The sequence below is a fragment of the Notothenia rossii genome, assembly GCF_949606895.1.
Source record: "Notothenia rossii genome assembly, chromosome: 3".
NCBI lineage: Eukaryota > Metazoa > Chordata > Actinopteri > Perciformes > Nototheniidae > Notothenia > Notothenia rossii.
This window is the reverse complement of record NC_136901.1, coordinates 9075994-9097916: the sequence shown is the minus strand read 5'-3', so window position 1 is coordinate 9097916 and position 21923 is coordinate 9075994. Positions and strand designations below refer to the sequence as shown.

The 21923-nt window shown below is 42.2% G+C and overlaps 1 protein-coding gene across 4 annotated transcripts in view; it reads right to left on the bottom strand.

Moving 5' to 3' along the window:
• Nucleotides 1-6554: 6554 nt before the first annotated feature.
• Nucleotides 6555-21923, bottom strand: part of runx1 (RUNX family transcription factor 1) — a 28869-nt gene continuing 13500 nt past the window's right edge. For 3 of the 4 annotated variants that reach the window (XM_079671975.1, XM_079671976.1, XM_079671977.1), the window contains 7 exons: nt 18517-18668; nt 18328-18438; nt 15963-16119; nt 12242-12346; nt 10848-11054; nt 8153-8299; nt 6555-7880 (listed from right to left, as the gene is read on the bottom strand). In XM_079671975.1, the coding sequence (XP_079528101.1) occupies nt 7333-7880; nt 8153-8299; nt 10848-11054; nt 12242-12346; nt 15963-16119; nt 18328-18438; nt 18517-18668 (1427 nt within the window). In that variant the 3' untranslated portion in view covers nt 6555-7332. Of the gene's footprint in view, nt 7881-8152; nt 8300-10847; nt 11055-12241; nt 12347-15962; nt 16120-18327; nt 18439-18516; nt 18669-20428; nt 20897-21923 lie in introns of those variants that run through there. The other variant, XM_079671978.1, reaches the window with a different exon arrangement.

Here is a 21923-nt window from a genome sequence, read left to right as displayed (position 1 = left end):
GGCCCGGGAGAGGTCAAATCCAAGATGGCCGCCAATAATACTCAAAAATGCCTCACTTTGGAACCAAAAACTGTAGAAAAACACTTAAGGTGTCATTTCCCACACATTTTAGGGTGCCCATTCTGTTGGTGATACCTTTGAGACCAATAGAATTCAAGAAAATGCATTTAGATCAATGTGGAGGTCAAATAATGCAAACATAGGGTGGTGAACGATGCAAAAAGGTAGTTTATTTTCAAAATAATAACAGTAATGATAAGGTTAATAATGATGTCAATAACAATAATAACAATGCCAATAACAACAGTCATTGAAATAATAAGTAATTTTTTAACTGATTTATTATTTAACTTTTTAATCATCATCAAGGGACGGAGAAGTGGTTAACAACACCACAGTCCTTTCATGTCAGGATCACATATTGGTAGTGATCAAAAATCTTAACAGTCCCCAGAACAAAAGCAGAGATCTGTACACTTAAGTGCAGCTTTGACACATGAGCACCGTCCAGTGCACCCTTTCTGACAGTTACAGCGGATCAGCTCATGGCAAGACGTTGCTGCTTCAGGGAGAGTTGTCCAGAGTGGCTGCCACCCAGTGGTTTCTTTTGTCCAGCCCCAATCAGATGGCTCTGGCATCTCTGGGTCCAGGACCAGTGACTGGTTCCAAACGTTAGCCTGAAAGCAAGTACGCTTGATGTGCTGTTTGAGGGCAGCCTGGGTTGGAGGGATGTTTTCTAAACTCCTGGACTTCTGGGAGAAAAGCTGTTTCCTGGCATCATTCACTTCCATGCACTCACTCGTTCGGTCATACATGAGCACCACGAATCTTTCCAGCAGTAACATGGAATCTTCACTGACCTCACTTGGCATGCACAGGAGTTCCTGGAAAGCATCACTGACCTCTGGGAAAGACTTCCATCTCTCCCAGGCAATCTTCTTTCCACGGCCAGCAAATGCAGACACGGTGTCACATCCAGTGAAAGCGTGAAAGACAGGGAGAGTCAGGCATTGGATAGGAGTCATTGTGGCAACCATTTCATGAATAGCGATAAACCGGAAACTCGACCCAACACCAAAGGAAACCCACAGTTCATCGGGAGCTATTTTGCTAAAACAAGCCACTGCCAACACCACCACATCTGTATCAACGGTACGTATGGTCACCTTCTTACAACCTTTATGCACAGCGTCTGCCACATGCAGAAGTAGCCGGGTGTCTGCCTCTTCTTGTGAACATGGGGCAAGGCAGGTCACACATGAATCGGCAGGAGAGCAGAGGACTCCAGTTCCATCTGTTGCATACAGTTCCTTGCCCTGTGCTACTGGCAGACTTACGGCTTCTCGGGCCAGGAAGGAAAATAACTCTTTGTTTTCATCACATCGAAGGAAGTCTTTCCAGTTCTTGGGCATCACAGTAAGGGGAGCCACCCTTTTCCTCTTGCCATTTCCCCTCTTCTGTCTTGTTGAAGCTTTCAGGCTGGCAGATAGGTATACATCCCAGACAAGGTCAACACGGATGCTTACCTCTAGTTGAGCAGAGATGTATGGTATGAACAATGTTTCTCCATACTCTTGAAATGTTCTTGATAACTTTGGATTCAGCATTTGAACCACAGCTGCACCATCTAGAATTACTGCATCAGTCTTAGGAACACTCTTGATTTCAAGCAGATTTGACTCCAGGCAGCGAAGCAGATCTGCTTTAACCCTGAACCGAAGTTTTCCTCCACTTGACAGAGCTGGAGGTGCTGCCTGGTTTTCGTGGGAAAAGAAGTGGTTGATGTCTCCATCTCGTGTTTGACATGAGATGTACAGCCTTGAAAAAAGACCACAGTCACTCTTCAGTGCAGCGAGTTGTGCTTTCTCTTTTGATTTGACCTTCACAGGTGGTCTGCTGAATAGTGGCAACTTTTTTTTTGGAAGAGGGTGTGTGATAGGTGTTGTACACCTTTCCAGCCTTTGGGTCACAAACTTGGTGTACTGCTCCTCACCAATGGTATAAATCCTTCTTACAGTATCAGCAACTTGGGTATCAACGATGTCTCTTGTGTCAATGACTAAAAGATCTTGGCTGTGTTCTAGAAATGGATTCCCCATCTCTTCCAGCACCGTGACAAGTGCCTTAACCTCCTTCAGGAATGTGGCTTGCACTCCAGGTTGCTGGTCATGGTGTCTAGAGTCACTGGGTCCATGCTGTTGGTGTGTTGCCTGTTCTTCAAACTCTTTAGTGATCCTGGCGATTTCTGGTCCTGCTACCATCCAGCGTCTGAGTGCTTCTGGATTGCCAGTCAGTCCGATAGCCCCACCAGAACCTTTGACCATGGCATTGTTCTGTTCATGGCACTGGTCAAGTGCCATGGCAGAGAACTGGTTGCTGGTTTTGTGCACCACGAAATGTCCAGACTTGAATTCTGCCAGGACATCTGGGTGTCTGTCCGCAAGAGTCATCATATCACGGATGTTACTACTTCGTGTAACTGCATGGATCTTGAGGGACAGATATAGAGGGAGTGGAGTTTCTCGGGTGTGCCTTGTACGTGCTGAGCTTGGTGAATCCATGTTCCGTGCCTGCTTCTTACTGTTAAAGACCATCAATTGGGAGATTGTTAGGGCAGGTTTTGTGGTGGTCTGATGCTTAATGTTTGTACCATCAAGTACCATGTTGACGAGAGCCAAGAGAGATGGTGGCACAGCCCTCTGCTGGCAGTTTTCTTGGAATGATCCGTCAAAAGAGAAAGACGAACCAAAGATTTCTTTGCGCACTACTTGTGCTGCTCGCATTAAGTGCATGGCATCACTGTCAGTTTGACAGGCTATCATGAGAGCTGGTCCAATGTCATTCTCAAAACTCAGAAGTGTGTCTCTTCCTTGTGAATGTGCCCTCAGATGTGGAAGCTCAGAAAGCAGTCGTTCTTTCAGTCTGGTGGTGTGAATCCGTTTATCTACAGTCAGACCAAGTTGTTCCAGCCTGGTCTTGTACAACTGAGCGATGTCAGTCAATTTCAAGACAGGGGAAGTGTTCTCATCACTGTTCTTGTCTTCCAGATATGCCACTAACTGTGCAAAGGCTATGCCATGTAGGCAAGTATCATCTCCATCATTGTGTTTAGATGCAGCCTGCCTGGCTTTGTTGTACAATGAAGACAGACAGCGATGATGGTACTTGGCCTCAATGGCAATCATGTCACCCTCTGCGAGCTTGGCCAACAGAGCAGTGTCCTCAAGCTCAAGGGCACACTTCCTCACATTTCTGTCAATGTTGTAGGTTGATGCATTATGCAAACCTGAGGAACCTGCAGCAGGCTCATTGCAAAAGAAGCAAGTAGGTTCTGTGGACTGTGAATGGCTGTGGGCAGATCGCGTGTGTACAGATGAGGTACTTTGTTGTTGTGCTGTAGTTAATTTCCCCCGACTTAGCTCATCATATGCTTTTTTGTTGAATTTTAGCCGACATCTCTTGTGCCACTCTGCCTTGTGTCTCTTCAAAGTGGATTCTATGCCATCTCCATCATCTAATCGCTCCAGGTTGAGGTCCATTGGCATATGCTGAAGGGTATGGAACCGGAGAAGGTCTTCTGTGAGGGATACATAGCCACTACCAACAGACTGTTTATATTTGTTTCTGAGAGGACACTGTAAAGGTTCATCTGTTTTGACTTGACAGAGGACACAAATGTCCCAGTTAGTGCTGGGGGGTGGCTTGGATTGCTTGGATAACGAGGGCTGGGTAGGGACCATCAAGCTGTGATGCTTTGACATGGTGAGGGTTAAAATTCCAGCAAGACGTGGGAATCTGAAAAGATAACAATTTAACATTGTATTAAACACTGTTGTCATTTTGTCATTCGGTTTTTGTAGGGTTAGGTTAAACCAAATGACACTTAATGACAATGATATGACATATATGTGTCATATATATATGACATTGACATAATGTTTATGACATGTTCGTGACATGTCCGTGACTGTGTTTTGTTACTGTTATGACAGGTAAAATGTTACCCAAATTTGACATAATAACCAAGTTGACATCTCTAGAAAATACTCTGTTCAATCATTAAACTACTCAGCTCAAACAGAAATGTTCCAGACTGTCTTCTACTTAAGCTAGGATAATTATTTTGATCACGCTAGCTAGCTAGCTAGCTAGGAGTTTTCCTTGCTAGCTAGCAAGGAAAACTCCTTCCTGGCTACAGTCAAATTCAATACATTCGCATTCAAAGGCATATATTAATATTAATATTGTTTTTAATAATATTGTTTGTTCATAGTCAATCTTTTTACCTGTTAGAAATGTCCGAAGTGTCAGAAGTGGCATTTCTGAATACTTCTCACCATGTTGTCTAGAAACAACCCCTCGAATAAGTAGGCTACTGAAGCTTTAGAGCAGGGGGTTTTCAACCAGTGGTCCGCGGTGGTATTGCAGGTAGTCTGTGGAAATGGTCTAGGGGGGTCAACTGCTGATAAATCAGTGCTGAGAATGCATACAAATATCCACACACCCCATGAAATAATAACTTATAACTAAATAATACTGACACTACAAAGAAATCAATTGAAGAATGTTCTTGGGTACATAAAAAATAAATATTTTGATATATTTTTACCTTGACTTTAACATAAATGGATTTTCTTGAATTATATTGGTCTCAAATGTATCACCAACAGAATGGGCACCCTAACATTTGTGGGAAATGACACCTTAAGTGTTTTTCTACAGTGTTCGGTTCCAAAGTGAGTCAGTTTTGAATATTATTGGTGGCCATCCCCGATTTGACCTCTCCCGGGCCTCAGAGGTCAAATCTGACTTCCCTCCACATCTAAAAATAAACCTCATGATATAAACTAACTATGGTAGAAGTTTCATGTTTCTTTCAAAAAGTGCACAATTTCCCTTGATTTGAGGGCTTAACCGCTGTACTATTAGAGTGTTTCAATAAATGGCATCTTTAATACACCTATAACAATGATCCCATGTTGAAGTTGCTGTACCATGATAACACACAGAATAATGAGCTGAAAATATGCCAGCATAAATACTATATAAGCCACAACTTCCTTAAACAACACTAATATGTATCTTCATATTGAAGTGTATGCCCTTTTGGTCTTAAGTGTACAGTTTGTAGGTAATTTAACTTGTGGAGCAGCTGCAACAGAAAAGCCTTGTGATTCAGTGTGCGTCATCATGAAAAAATTTGCATTGATGACCACAGAGGACAGTGAATCTCCCTGCTAAAGCTGCCCCCCCTGCCCAACACCTCTCATTGCAATCTCCACCTCTGTCCCTCTGTCACAGTGATTAATAGGACATTATGTAAATGTTTTCTCCCTGTTAATTTCTCCCTCGTTTGTCATTACTCTGGGTCATCAATCACATCTGAACCTCAGCAAGGCTAAATGATGGCTGCTGTTAGGAAATCAATTCTCATATATTTTGGTAGTGAAGAAGAGAGAAAAGTAGTGCTATTTGCATCAAAAGTCAGGTTTGAATTGATGGCTAGTGACCTTAACAGGGCTGCTGAAATCATGGCATGTACGCGACCCCCAAATGAAGATGCATTAGGCCCAGTGAACTCCATCTATAAGAAAACATTATTATTGTAGTCGAAAAATTAACCTCTTTATACCCAATTGGGAGATAATGTGCCATTAAACCACTATAAGTCACTGTTTACCGAAGCTAAACAAGTATCCAAGCAGCAAAATATTCCATATTTGGAAATTGTTTAACTGCCCCGCGAGTATATTGTGCTTCTCTTGTTTGTTGTTAATCTTAAAATAGGGACATTTTGTGTCAAATGTGTGATTTGTATCCAGTTGAAGTAATTCTATTTGTACCTTTAGGGTCATGTCGATGTAAAAGTACTATCTAAGTGTATATAGCTTTTCATACTGTGGACTCACTGTATGGCTACACTTGACCTTTATTTAGCAACTTGTGTGTGTGTGTGTGTGTGTGTGTGTGTGTGTGTGTGTGTGTGTGTGTGTGTGTGTGTGTGTGTGTGTGTGTGTGTGTGTGTGTGTGTATAAACTGGCAGAGAAGGCAAGCTAGGGCTTGTCTGTTGGCCTGTAAATTCCTACAGCTTTAGGAATAGCAATGGATAGATGTGTTTGTGTGTGTGGGTTACATAGGGTAAGGATCAGACAACCAGCAAACACAGAAAAAAAAGTTTGATTATTTCCCAAGAGCTTTTATATAAAACACAAATCAAAAATGTACTATCAACATGTCAGAACAAAAAGAGAAGGGGTGATGAAAACAGGATCAAATGCCGGTGTCATTTTCAGCCATGGTTATATACAGTACAAATCGACAGTGGATCCCTCACACACGCATGCACGCACACACACATACACACACAACATGCTACCTAAATGGAATAAATTAATGCATTTTACAGAACTCCATGCTGTAATGTTCTCTCAAAAATATGTAGAAATCAGTGTGTTAAGGCCTGTCCATGATAAATATGTAATCAGTCAATTAAGATTTGTTGCAGTTTTTATATTTTCTGTCCAAATTTGTCTCAAGGGCCGGAATAACACCAATAGTCTTCATATTTTATTGATGACAGTAATGGGCAGTTTTTTGAAAAATGTCAGAAGAATGAGAGAGGAGGTACAATCATGGGAAGAAACAATGACAAACAAACAGGCAATCGTATTATTTGGCATGAGCAAATCATCTCTAATGAACAACATTTATGAGAAAGTCGCTTTTTTTACAAAGGAAGCTGCGCTCATCTGTCCATATCCACTACATTTTCTCCAGTCCTTTTCAATGTTATTTCACTGCTGTTTAAACTGGGTGCTCTTATCCCCCTCCTGGTTAAGTCATGACGAACCGTGCTCTGTGAAGTCTTTCCAAATATTTAATGTCACGAAAAAATCCAGTGCTTGAATATAAATAAAATAGTAAGCAGGTTTTAAAATGGTAGTTTACCCAAGGAAAGGTGACCCTCAACATTGTACCCTGTGTGGCAACATTTCCTCTAACCTGACTGATGAAACTCCGCTCACAGTAGAGTTGTGTAAAATCAGTAAGGTCTAGGATGAAATCTGGGAACAACATAGACAGCAGAGGGATGGTAAAGTCAGAAAGCATCCAGAGAGAGAGACACACATGGTTGGTTTGGCGCTCTTCATGCGTAAAAAATATAAAATACCATCAGACTTCCTCATCCTTTAACCGAGATAAGATTGTTGGAGCGAGCTATCTGTTTTTTGACACGTTTTTACATTGACTTGTGCCTCGTGTCACATCATATTTTGTGTTGGTGGGTATATTCAGTGAAGTCACATGACCAGGGAGCACCTTAAGCCTGCTTCAGTACGGTCTCCAGACGGACTCTGCAGCGGCCATGTTTGTGGGGGAGCTACTATGGCTGGACTCCACCTCCACCCCCACTCCTTCATTCTGATTGGGCAAAGAGGGGTGCAGGAGGGAGGAGCCTGTGGAGGCGTTGGTGCACGGCGGCAGGATCCTGGGCGGGGAGCGAGAGTCGGTGCCTCCCCCACCGCCGGCCATCATTGAGAACTGGTATGATCCGGCGGTGGTGGAATAGTACAGGTGATACGGTGAGGAGGTGGACTGGAAGGGCCCGTTCTGACCCTGGTGGGGGGTGTTCGCCGGGTAGGGGGGAGGCAGGTAGGTGTGGTACCTCCCCGCTGGAGTGTTCGCCATGGCCGTCGCCATGGATAGACCGAGGGTGCCATTGGATACGGCGTTGTGAGAGGGGGCGTAGCTGAAGGCGGTGGCTGTAGAGGGGTAGTGGACCCGGGGATCCGAGAAGCGGGAGTCAGGTAAGGAGGGGAGGGAGGTGAAAGGTCGTTCCAAGGTCATCCTGTGGTCGCCAAAGGCTGTGAGGTCAGGACCTGAGAGAGCAAAGGTGGAAGGTTACTTATACAGTCTATTCTCTCTGTTTTCCCAAAGTCAAGTATGCATCCTGGGAAAGAAGTGGCCTTCCAAGTACATAGGCTAGGTTACAAGTGTTCAGAGGACGCACAATATAATTTAACCAGATAGAGTCCCAGGGTGCAGGAGAAATAGATTTTAGTATGTTTTTAACCGCTATTGAGGATATTAATTTTGCGTTCCTCTAAACAGTATGAACAGACTGATCAGTGTATATGCTCGTGTGTCTTACCTGTGAGACGCGAGGACAGGTCACTGAGCGTAGATCGACCAGGCGAAAGGGGATTGGCTGTGTGGACGGTGGGCGTGGTTATCTGGCCAAGGTAGGGATACGATTGGTCGTAGGACCAAGATGGAGACGACTGCATCTGCCTGGAGTCTGAGAGAGAGAGAGAAAATCATGGAGAAACTTAGAGAAGTCTTTACATGATTGAAATGTGGTTGCACAATGCTGCTCACACAAGACAAGTAAGAATACAGTTAAATAGCATCATCTTTGAAGAAAGGGTGATTTTAAATGACTTGAGCCAGAGGCTGATGATAGTGAAAGAAACAGAGGAGAGAGACGGAGAAGAGGAAGCAGTTAAGTCTGGGGGTCGACGGATGAAAGGAAGGGCTGTGTGTGTGTGTGTGTGTGTGTGTGTGTGTGAGATATTTCATTCAATCCCCTCTTTTTCCACACAGTCTAATAAATAGCACTGATCACCCACAGACTTTCAGACAAGGGTGTGTACATGTGTGTGTTTGTGCGTGCATGTGCAGTCAGACGAGGAAGCAAATTGTACACAGCAGCCAAGACGTCAATGAAGGCTTTTCAAGTCTAGCCAAGAGTTTGTGTGTGTGTGTGTGTGTGTGTGTGTGTGTGTGTGTGTGTGTGTGTGTGTGTGTGTGTGTGTGTGTGTGTGTGTGTGTGTGTGTGTGTGTGTGTGTGTGTGTGTGTGTGTGTGTGTGTGTCTGGGTGGTGATGAAGGCCGGCCCTGTGCCAAGCCCCCTCCTCTCCAGGCTTTTCTCCCGGGGCACAGAGCACTAATATGAGGCAGGAGTCACCCCGGCTGGCTGCTAAGAAGTAGAAGTAGAACACAAAGAACTACATACTGTATCTGTGGCATTTAACGGTAGGCTAATTCATGTCAGAAAATTATGAAAATTATGACACTTACCCATTTTGCCATGTGCAGTTAGTGCTAGTGAAATTCTAATATGATGAGCAGATATGATAATTCCTATGATGGATAATAATATTCCACCAAAAAGTGGATGTCTGTAGCTTGTGCTGTTTTGTGCCAATTGGGCATAACATAGGAAACGAGAACGGTGAGCCCTTGACCTGCCCACTTGTGTGTTGATTGATTGACAGCTGACCCAGGTAATGATGATGGTGATCTCTTGCTTTTATACACTGCCATTGGATAAAAGGCAAGTTTAGAATGGCAGCTGTCAATCCAATGCTGGACATTGGCATAATGTACGCGGCGTGGGACACCTGTTCACCCCGAGAGAGATTGTTTTGGACATTTTAATATGAAACAAAGGCTATCATGTTGTATTTAAGTTTGGTTAAAAGGTGAAGTTCAGAAGATGAGTATAAATAAAGAAAAAGCAGTGTTTTTTTTGTCTATCTTGCATTTATTAATTACTATAATTATTTGTTTATGGTCGTCTAAGGCCTGACTTTTTATATTTTGGATGGTAAAATGAATCATAGCCAATGGTTGACACGCTTTTCAGATATCTTGGATGCTTCAAATTCTGACAGTTATAGATTTGATTTTTTTTCTCACAGTAGCACTTCCTGCCAGCTGACTCTCATTTCCTCCTTCAGGCATGACTTGCTTCCTCACCCACACACATACACACGCACACACGTGGCGTCACTACCACTAAGACAAAAGAGGAACAGATAATGCATTTTGGTGGTAGTGTATCCACGGCAACCGCAACACACACTCACACACACACACACCTACACGCGCACACAGACCACAATGGATCTCGCTAAAACCACAATGAGGAACAATGAGGTTTGATGCAACCTGAATTCACAAGTTTGAGAAATACACACACACGCTTTTTGACGTTGATTAAATGCTGGAAACGAGTCCGTTTGATTCCGCTCTAAAATGTAATTAGATTTAAAGATGATAAGTTAGGTTTATGCTAATAACATAGCTGCTTGACTGAGCATTGAAGAGTGTAGATGCATGGAGGCAGCTACCGGCCATTAAAGAAACTGCAGTTTAAGGCAAATCCCTGGCTTTCCGGTTATCAGAAAGTAGGGTTAGGGTTGGGGGCAACCTAATAAGGTCATACATTCTGACTATTATGAGAATCATTATTATGATGCTTATATCATGCAACTAGATCATTTCCAAAAAAGTCCCTTGCACAGCTGTGCAAGTGTTGCTTCCAGAAAAAGATGAACTAAGTGATGGCTCATCACACAGGGTTTCTGAGGAATCATAAATAAATAACTTACTTCTCTCTGCATCTATTTATGTTAAAGTTTTTTTGGGGGAAATTTCTTTCTGTGCTGCTATCTATCAAAACAGTGACCATTCAAGTTTCTACAAAACTAAGCTACAGTGAATTAGTTTCCATGAAAATAAATCTCTAATCATCTGTGAATCCCCTGTCTTTTAAAAGAAGATGTATTATAGTCTAAATTATAGCCTGATGAACCAGTCATACTTTATATCCGGGGTCTAAGACAACAACGTATTTAGATGAGTTGGTTTAGCAACTCTAGCTTAGCTCAGTTTGAATTGATAAGAAAAGTTGTTTGGTGGTTGTGTTTTTTAGTTATAGTACTTTTCCTGAAGTCAATTCATCCCTGAAAGCCTAATTCTTGCTGTGTACAATATGGTAAATGACAATTCCGTTAATTTCTTGATTTGGGCTCATGGATTGAATCCCTTTAGATCTCTTACCAGCAGTAATCTGAGCGTGTGCAGGGCTGGAGAAGTGGCTGGCAGAGTTGAGTGCTGCAGACTGGCGGCTGTTGGCGGGGTGTTGATGGTGATGGTGGTGAGGGGGCGTCAACCTCATGGAGCTCCGTCTCAGCTGCTCCAGCTCTGTGAGCCTCTCGGAGAAAGCCAGCGTTCCGGGTTTAACTTCATCCATCTTCTGACGATGACCTGGGAGGAAGAGATGACACAAATCTGTCAAGATAACCGGTGGTCAAATTTAAATATGAAGTCGAAAGCACCAACTTTTTCCAGTTTCATTGAAAGTAATCAGCTACCACAATTGAAAGTGTATGGCAGTGTCTTGAGAACTAAGTAAAAGTAGTGGCCAGTACTTTGAGAGGTGCCAGTTCACCTTCTAGGCACTGGCCTTTAGCTATAATACCTGCCCACAATAATAGGATGGCTTCAATGCAGAGGCTCAATTTCACTGTGTGCGTGGTGCTGGGTGACGATTGAACATGGATTTGTTTTCAGTCCTCATTTTCCGTTCCATCAAAATATGAAGAGGTGATTTGTCAGCAGATGACTTCCTGCTTGTGTTATGATTACATAATATAAGGATTACTGTAACAGCTACAACCCAAAGCAGGCTGCAACAATGTCCCAACATTGTTAACACACTGTCTGCTAATGCTTTCGGAAATCTGACGATGGGCGCCGCATAGGGGTCTGACTGTCTCTGTGTGTGTGTGTGTGTGTGTGTGTGTGTGTGTGTGTGTGTGTGTGTGTGTGTGTGTGTGTGTGTGTGTGTGTGTGTGTGTGTGTGTGTGTGTGTGTGTGTGTGTGTGTGTCTGTGTGTGTGTGTGTGTGTGTGGTGGTCTGTCACGCTGTCTGTGGTGTTGGCTGCACTTCAAAGCAGTGAGACTGAGATCCAGTTACAGGCACTTCCTCCCAATGGGGGAAGTGTGCATGTGTGTGTATTTATACTGAGTGTGTGTGTGTGTGTGGCGAGTTAGAGACGAGTGATGGTTATTCACAGCTGAGCGGAGCTGGCAGGAGTCTTCCTCTCTTTCTGTCACCTCATGTCTTATCTGAACACCGTCGCTCAATTCACTCCTAATCAAAGCAAACTATAAGTATTTGTGTTTATTATTAAAAAAAAAAGGTTTTTCTTCTTCTCTGCCTTGAGAATTCCCCATGTGTCATCACAAAGGAACTCAGTGTTGCATTATCCTTATTGACTCACAAACCAAGAGTCTGTCTCTATGGATTACAGTCTTCTCTGAGTATCTAGTTTATAGACTACAGGATATGCATGAATAAAAATGTAAAACGTTCTGGGGACCCAAATGTGAAGCCTGTGGGACTCCACATGTTATAAACTGCTGTGGAGAACATAGTGATGTGTCACTCACGTCTTGGCTCTCGGGGGCCGTCCACTGTAATCTTAATGGCTCTCTGGTACGTGGCCACCTGAGGAGGGTTGGTGAACACGGTGATGGTAAGAGTGAAACTCTTCCCTATGAGAGAAAAAGGAGAGGCAAAGGGGAAGAAGACAAGAGAGAGTATAGATGAGAGGAAGAAAGAGGAAGAAAAACAGGGAAGGAAATAAGTGTTTATTAGTACTAGTATACGTGTCCTCCTAATGTTCTCTCTCCTGTACACATTTAGTGTGTGTTTGTGCGGACCCTGAATGGGGGGGGGGTTCATTGCCAGACACAGCTATTGGAAGACACTCACTCAACACTTTTGCGACCGCACACACACACACACACACACACACACACACACACACACACACACACACACACACACACACACACACACACACACACACACACACACACACACACACACACACACACACACACACACACACACACACACACACACACACACACACACACACACACACACACACACACACACACACACACACACACACACACACACACACACACACACACACACACACACACACACACACACACACACACACACACACACACACACACACACACACACACACACACACGCACACACACACACACACCTCCGCTATTGTTTTATGCCAGGGCCGGAGTAAAGTTACCATATGCAGACAGTGATGCCACACACACCATACTTTTGTTGGTAATGCCAGGTGTTACTCTCACTTCTCTCTCTCCCTAGGTATCAAATAACAACAAAAGTTAAGGAATATGAATATAACATAAAATTAGGGTTGTTATAAATGAACACATCTGTTTTCTTTACTTGCATAACAGCCATTTTTTTTACATTTTCGATAAGGACCATCGTGTTGTAAATACAAAAGAATGCAGCTGTGCCAACTTTCCACACTTGTAAAGTCCCTTCACGAATATTATGAAAAATGTCACAGTGTTATAGTGACTGATAGACGTTCAAACTCATAGATCAAACACTCAAACTCATTAGTATATGTAGCAAGATGCCCAAACCAATGCTGCCCTTTTTGTTGTCTGACTGAATGCTCAGATGGCTTCCTGTCCTTAGTGCAGGTTGCTTACAGAGAGAGTTTACAGTAAGAGAAGGTGGCTGATAGAGACACAGGAGGAGGGAGAGAACAGCTGAAGTCTGTGTGTGTTATGTCTATCAGCCAGCCGGTGGAAACACACACACACACACACACACACACACACACACACACACACACACACACACACACACACACACACACACACACACACACACACACACACACACACACACACACACACACACACACACACACACACACACACACACACACACACACACACACACACACACACACACACACACACACACACACACACACACACACACACACACGACCAAATCACAAAGGCGTGTGTATCTTGACATCAGTGCTTTTCAGGCCTCTATAATCATCTCTATGTCTCTGTCATCCACTGAAGATAAGAGCAAATTTCACAAGAGGTGTGTGTGTGTGTGTATATCGCATCGTGTCAGAGCTTGCTGAGTTGGGGTTGTCCAGTTTTACTCATAATCATTTGATCAGACGAAATCTCTTGTTTACCATCTTCAACAAAGCAACATCAGTGTGTGTGTGTGTGTGTGTGTGTGTGTGTGTGTGTGTGTGTGTGTGTGTGTGTGTGTGTGTGTGTGTGTGTGTGTGTGTGTGTGTGTGTGTGTGTGTGTGTGTGTGTGTGTGTGTGTTTGCAGAACACATACTGATATCTGCATATCAGTGAACATCATCTGTTTCCTGCCACTATTAATCATATACAATTATATTCCTGAATGGTATGGCAACCCCAAATCCAAAAATCCCCAAAACCGTCGCCTTGATGTTAAAACACACATATGAAACGATTTTGGGAGAAATTGCTGATTTGTTGCTGCAGCCGTTCCCTCATTCATTTCAATGAGAGTACGGTCTGAGCACAAAGCAACAAGACAGACCTTCAAACTCGTAGATCAGTGACTCACTCACGTTTCCAACATTATATCTCCTAATCTCATCAGTTCCTGAAGCAGCATGCCTACAGCAACGCACCCTTTTGTTTGATGCACCGCTGTTACTGTTTGAGTAAAGGTTGTTGTGTTTTGTAGCTAAGTCATTGTGTGAAAACAATACAGATTTAACCTATAGGCATCTCAGTGCAACAGTGCATACGCACTAAGGAAAATGATGATGCAGCATGTGTCATGCGGTTTCTCATATGATGTTTCAGCCTACTGCCAACGCGCGTGTGTGTGTGTGTGTATGTATGTATGTGTGTCTGTGTGTGTGGCTCATGTGCAACCAGTTTTCAGTCTCTCTTTTAGTTCCTCTTTTTAACAGGACAATCGCTTTTCTCTTTCACAACATTCACCCTGTGTGAACACACACACACACACACACACACACACACACACACACACACACACACACACACACACACACACACACACACACACACACACACACACACACACACACACACACACACACACACACACACACACACACACACACACACACACACACACACACACACACACACACACACACACACACACACACACACACACACACACACATACCCAACCACACACCGCTATTATAACCACTAAACCATTCTTTGGGGTTAGCCGCTAAGCTAACCCTCACCACAGACAGTTGATGGCCGTTTGGAGGTTTTGGTGGAGAAGCTGCTCCACATGTGGCTTGTTATCTCATGATACATGCAAATGATTCACTGTTTCCTCCACAAATCATGGAGGAGAAGCTCCTGAAACAACCCAGGACCAACGTTAATATTCCTCAGTGTTATACAAAAACATATGTGTTTACCCGTGTTACTTTTTTTGAAAGAATATGCTTTTATCATTAACAAATTATTTTAAATAAATATAACTCGAATATATCGAAATGTTTAGTCCAAATGGATGAACATTATCATGTATAGAATAATATGAACATGTTATCATTTAAATTATTTAAATTCTAGTGGCACATGAAATACATCTAAAAAAATCTTTATTAGCAAGTTACTCATAACAAAAAGAAAAGTGAAGAATGTAAAGGGTTCAGTTTAAAATATGATACATGACAATTTCTCTCCCTCTTACGTTGCAGATGTGAGTTAATAACTCCAAAGAAGATCGCGTTTTGTATCTTAAAATACTGTGAAAATGTTCTCATTGTCCTCTGTCCGCTTACATTTGCATCTAAACAAATGTTCACTCTTCAACTTTCTAAATTTGAATTGGACTGCACATGAATCATTAATGTATGCTAATTTCCCAACAGCAGCATTGTGGAATCTATCAAATATTGAGAGGTATTCCATATTGCCATTCAGCAGCATGGGGAGTACTTGTCATTTTTATACGTGTGTGAGTGTGTTAGCAGAGCTTGTGTACACACTGTTTTAAATATATTAGTGGGGACATTTGCCTGCGACTGATTTAGTGTAACTGTAGTAGTGTGTCCGTTGAAGAGAGAGGGGGGGGGGGGGGGGCGTTAAACGGGGAGTTACGAGGAAGTTGAGACAACACCGTTTTTATTCACATTTACTTCCCCTAATTTATCCATGCTGTGTTGTGTAAGAGTTTGAAGCCCCATCACACTCATATTTGGGTCAATGGCACTCGTGTGTTTGGTGTGTGTGTTTGTGTGTGTACCTCTTCCACTGCGGCCCACAAAGCGCAGGTCATTGAATCGGGCCACCTGGTTCTTGAGGGCGGCCGTGGCGTTACGAAGCTCAGCGGAGAAGTTCTCGTCGTTTCCCGCCATCACCGTAACCAAGGTGCCGTCAGGGGTGTCGCCAAGGGCAACCACCTAGAGACATGGAAGAAAATTGTCGGAAAGTTTGAGATGTGTGATGTCTCATAGAGGATATTCTGAGCTTATACATGTGTTGATGGTTTAAAACTAAAATAATGATATTCAGTTTCACTCGTACTAAAGTTCCCATCATGCTTTTAGGCGATAGAAGCAGATAGTGACCTTATGTGCTGCACCCCACAGACACACAGATGTACACACACGCACAAGCAACCACACACTCATACTGCGATATATATGGAATCTTCGCACACACACATGCACAAACGAACACCAACACACACACATGCACACACCCAGATAGATACTCAGACACAGAGAAGCGATAAGCTTGACTACCTCAAAACTTAATGAAAAAGTTGCAAATGATGGAATAAAGGTAAATGATTCTCCGTATGTGGAACATGTAAACAAGAAACTTTCCGTGCACTAGAGAGCACACGGTCCTTCTCCACACCTCCAGCAACATTTCCATACGAGCGCCGATCACACCGTCCGTGTGCAAATGAGTAACAGACACTCTCCTCTCTGTCACCTGAGCTAACCGCTCTGTTTTTAATAACGTATTGCTATACCCATGTTCTTTATGTCTTAAGTTCTTTGGTATGAGCTGAAAATTCGCTGTGCTGATGATGACAGTGTTGAGCTGATCTGGAGTGGAATGGTGGAATTAATGGTGAGTGGGGATTTTAAAGAAACAGTTACTCTGGGTTTGAAAATGAAAATACAAGTCTTGGCACAAAAATATTTCATATAGGAGAACTGAAAGAGGAAGAAAGAACACACACACACACACACACACACACACACACACACACACACACACACACACACACACACACACACACACACACACACACACACACACACACACACACACACACACACACACACACACACACACACACACACACACACACACACACACACACACACACACACACACACACACACACACACACACACACACACACACACACACACACACACACACACACACACACAGTAAGGGAGCAAGACATAAGCCCAGCGGATAAACAGGAAAAGGCCAGTGTGTGTGTGTGTGTTCTTAAACCAGGTGCCTGTGAATACAAAGATATTAATGGTTTGACTTTTTAATCCATTTCTAGTTTAGTTTTAGGAAGTTATCAGATTCTGTTTGCTAGTTTCATATTTTAATACATCTATTTTGTGCACCTATTGTGTGAACAGTTCCCTGTATAGTATAGGTTTTTATAGTATGTTTTCTGGTTGTGTGTGTGCATCATAACAATCGCCCATTATCAGTAAGAGGCAGTGACATCCGCTCATGACGCATAATGCACCAAACACACACACACACACACATGCATGTGCGAACACTAATGCATAAAACTCAATAAATCAATCAGCCGTGTGTTCTGCGGCTAAAAGCTGCTTTTCCACAAATGCATTTTGTCTCAAAGTGCAGATAAGCTGTGTGATAAATAAACACACACACACACACACACACACACACACACACACACACACACACACACACACACACACACACACACACACACACACACACACACACACACACACACACACACACACACACACACACACACACACACACACACACACACACACACACACACACACACACACACACACAGGGGAATACACAGCCATGATATATCCAATTATTCTCTTTCTCATAGGAAATAGTATAAAACCCAAACAATCGTCAAATTGTCGCCTATGGAGAGAGCTTTACATGGAAGGAATTGTAATAATGTAATATATTATAAAACGAAAATAACTGTATGGAAAGATTTTCCTACTTTTAAGTGAATAAACTATTTAAAATATTACTTTTTATCGAGGAATGCAACTAACTTAGCAACCTAACGGTCTCTTATTCTCTATGTTTATATTTTATATTGTGTATGCGATTGTGATATATTGATCTGGTGATGATATGTATATGTTTACTGTTGTCTGTGCTGTATGTTGATTTTCCATCATATTTTATTTTGTATTAATTTGCAATGCCTTGTTTACATGCTGCTGTAACAAATAATTATAATAATCAAATAAAACTGGGATCAATAAATGACATCTAATCTAATGTTTACTGTGTGGCACTTTCATCTCTAACAAATCAATATGTTTTATCATACCTAATAGGTTAAGGGTACTGTTGGATGCAGCAGTGGATTGGGTGAAGGTACCCACCTTGAAAGCGATGGGCAGGGTCTTGTTGCACCTCCAGTGTGTTGGCAGCACGGAGCACAGGAAGTTAGGGCTGTCCGTCTTCACCAGTTCCCCTGGATGATCTGAGATCACCTGAGAGCACAACGGAGAGCCGTGAGGGACATTTACATCAGTACAACAGATATTAATAAGGAGTGTGTGTCAGCGTACCTCCACCATGCCTCGGTCAGCCATGCGCAGTTTGCCCATCAGAGAGGCCCCGCCTCCGGCCTCCTGGGCGCCCAGGGGCAGGGCCTCGGCCATCTTCCCCCCCGAGGCGAGGGTGGTGGAGGGGGGGGTGTAACGCCGGCCGGGGGCTGGGTCTGAAACAGAACACATGAGTTGGTTATTCTGCTCTTAATATCTCCATGATGATCGCTGGTTCAATAAAAAGATTTAAATATCTGAGAAGGAGACTTCACAGTCCTCTCAAATATTCTAAGGATTTATTATAATATGCACAATAGCAGTATTTGTTGTTGCAATAGGTCACAGAATCCTCCAATTATGTAATGTACAGGAATTTCAGGAATAATAAATATGTATACGTATATAAGATATGTGGTCTGTTAAAGTGCATACTTAATTCAATACTGTATATTTATACGGTGTATTCAATAGATATACTCTACGGATATATATTTTTCCCTGTACATATTTACTGTTTCTGTTTATTCTCTCATTTATTTAATTTGTATTCCACGTGAAATGCCTTACTCCCAAATTAGGATCAATAAAGTAGTTCTAAAAATATAACCTAAAATAAAATGAAATAAAAAAACAGAGAAAACAGAATGTAAAATAAATAATGTATAGTAGAATAAATACTGTACAGTAATAATATGTATTTTAATAATAATACACACTTTTTCTCAGTCTTCTATAATCGTACATGTATTTTCTTTGAGTTTCGGACTATTGGTTAGACAACACAAGATATTTGAAAGCGTAATATCGCTCAGTATTATATGTCCTTCAAAGAGCCATGGAGAAAAGAAAAATAGTTTCAGCCATATCAGTGAGAACTGTGATATATAAACACTATTGGAACAGATACACAGTTGCACACACACACACACACACACACACACACACACACACACACACACACACACACACACACACACACACACACACACACACACACACACACACACACACACACACACACACACACACACACACACACACACACACACACACACACACACACACACACACACACACACACACACACACACACACACACACACACACACACACACACACACACACACACGATGACACACACGATGACACACACTGTGGTCACACTGACTGAATACCACAGAGTGGAGTCATAAACTGAAGACAGAAGCAGCACTTCTGCCCTCTCTTATAAAAGAATAAAAGTGAGGGAAGTGGTACGCCATCAAAAACAAATGGTCAATTTCAGAGCATGTCACATAATGAAGAGAGAGCCTCACATACAATACGATGTGTGTTAGTCAAGTCTGTGTGTTGAATTAAAAAAACAACAACTTTAAATTCACTGTAAAGTATTAGAGTTCAGTTCTAAAAAGTTGCATTAATAATGTGGAGATCCAGAGTTATTTGTACTCCTTTTTGGACAAAATGTCCCAATTAAAACGATTTGTTTTAAAGTCAGCATGTGTCGTGGAAGGAGATGTTGTTTACTGCAGCAGATAATGAAGTGAAGTTGGATAATATCTCACATTTGTTTTAACTGTACATTGTCTGGAAAGTAGGGAAAAAAGAAAAGAAAAAATGAATGACTTTTGTAAATCATATGGACACTAAATTATTTTTTAAATGTTTGAAAACCAGTTTTGTTTTGTGTATAATATGAGTCTTTAAATGAGTCCACATGCACCCTATGATATTAACCTACGATAGGAACGAGTTTTTCTAATATTTTTTTTATAATGCACCATGCTTTAAATGAAATGGTAAGTTTCACAAGTAACAAGATAAGAGAGACTAAGCTCCCAACTTCACACAAAATAACTTAGGTATATTAGGTGTGTGTGCAAAGACACGTACTATAAAGCATAACAAACAGATCGTAGAGAAATAGTTGTACCGTATTTCGCGTCCCACAGGAACACCATTTGTGCGCCACGGTGCGTCCAGGTATACCCAGATTGCTTCACTGTAAACCCCCCGATTTTCGTCTTGTTTGGAGAATACGAAGCAGAATATTGTATGTATATTTTTTTAAGAGCGTGTCACGACGGTAAAAATGCTCCAGTTAAGGCGCTTTATCCAAATGCGCCGGATTTCAGCCGTTGTGCGTAAAAGTCGCGGACAGAACCAAGCAGAAAGCAGCTTTCCAAAAACCTGGACGGAGAATTCAAGACTCGAGACTTGGGATGACAGCTGGAACATCTTCTTGCAGCTTAAAATCACACATGTTTGGCATCAAACGTGGAAGGAAACAGACGAAAACACGAAAAAAAGAAGGTAAATGTGAAGTAATTTTCCTCTATATGTCGTTTCCTCCTGATTGTAACATTACACTGATGCAGTGTTACTAAGAAGCTGCGCTCTCTCTCCCTCCCCCTTGAGATGAATGGACATCCCGGCTGACAGCGCAGGGCTTTTACTGGCAGACCTCGCGATTTGCATCTCATCTGCGCTCCAGAAGCTCTCAGCCAATGACGGGGGTCGCCGCGGAAAGGGATTGACCAATCAGAGTTATGTCCGTCCAAGAGGAGGCGGGGTTTATGGGAAACGGAGAGGGGGAGAAGAGTCGTACTTCCTCTTTTGCGGAGAATGAATTCACTATGTGCTCAATATGTATATTGTATTTGAATTCAGGGACATGTCTAATATCTGGGTAAAGGTACGCACACAATGGACATGGAAAGGAAAGATTGAGCCGCATTAAAATAACTCAGTTACATTGAATACCATTTCAAAATTATGTCAAAAAAGGTTTTCCAAATGTCTCCCTGTGTTAATCCACATATCTAGAACGTAAAATATATTTTACCCTAGTCCATCCTTAAAGATTTCCACTTAGAAATACTACATGCCGTCGCTTGATTAAAACTATGCAAAACAAGTGCATCTGCTGCAGGCTGTCAATGCCGGATATAGACAGCAGGGGGCAGTAGGCGATCTAAGTCCTACACCAAACTCCATGTTAAAAAAACGAAGTTATATTTGGTGTTGTTTTTGACCAACATTCTTTTTTTTCTAATCTTTCAGTCCGTTTTATTTTGGAAGATAATTCGAAGGTGTATTTATGTTGTTTTAGGATTACGTTTGTTTTAGATATTGTGTCCCAATTAGGATGATATTTTCAACTCACATAGAAGTGGGTGCAACATTTTAATGAAGTAAGTATTACGTCTGTGGATTTGATTTGGATCAGCTTATTTAAAAATGTTTCCTGTTGTGATTATATGGAGAAACGGTTATATGACAAAGAACTGTCATTGAACCGAATACAATATGCCCAATTAAAAAAGACATGTCCTAAGCCATGCTTTTCTGAAATTGTTATTTTATGAATCCCTTTTTCAATGCATTTGTGTCCCTTAAAATAAACGACTTTAAATGATGCACTTTGG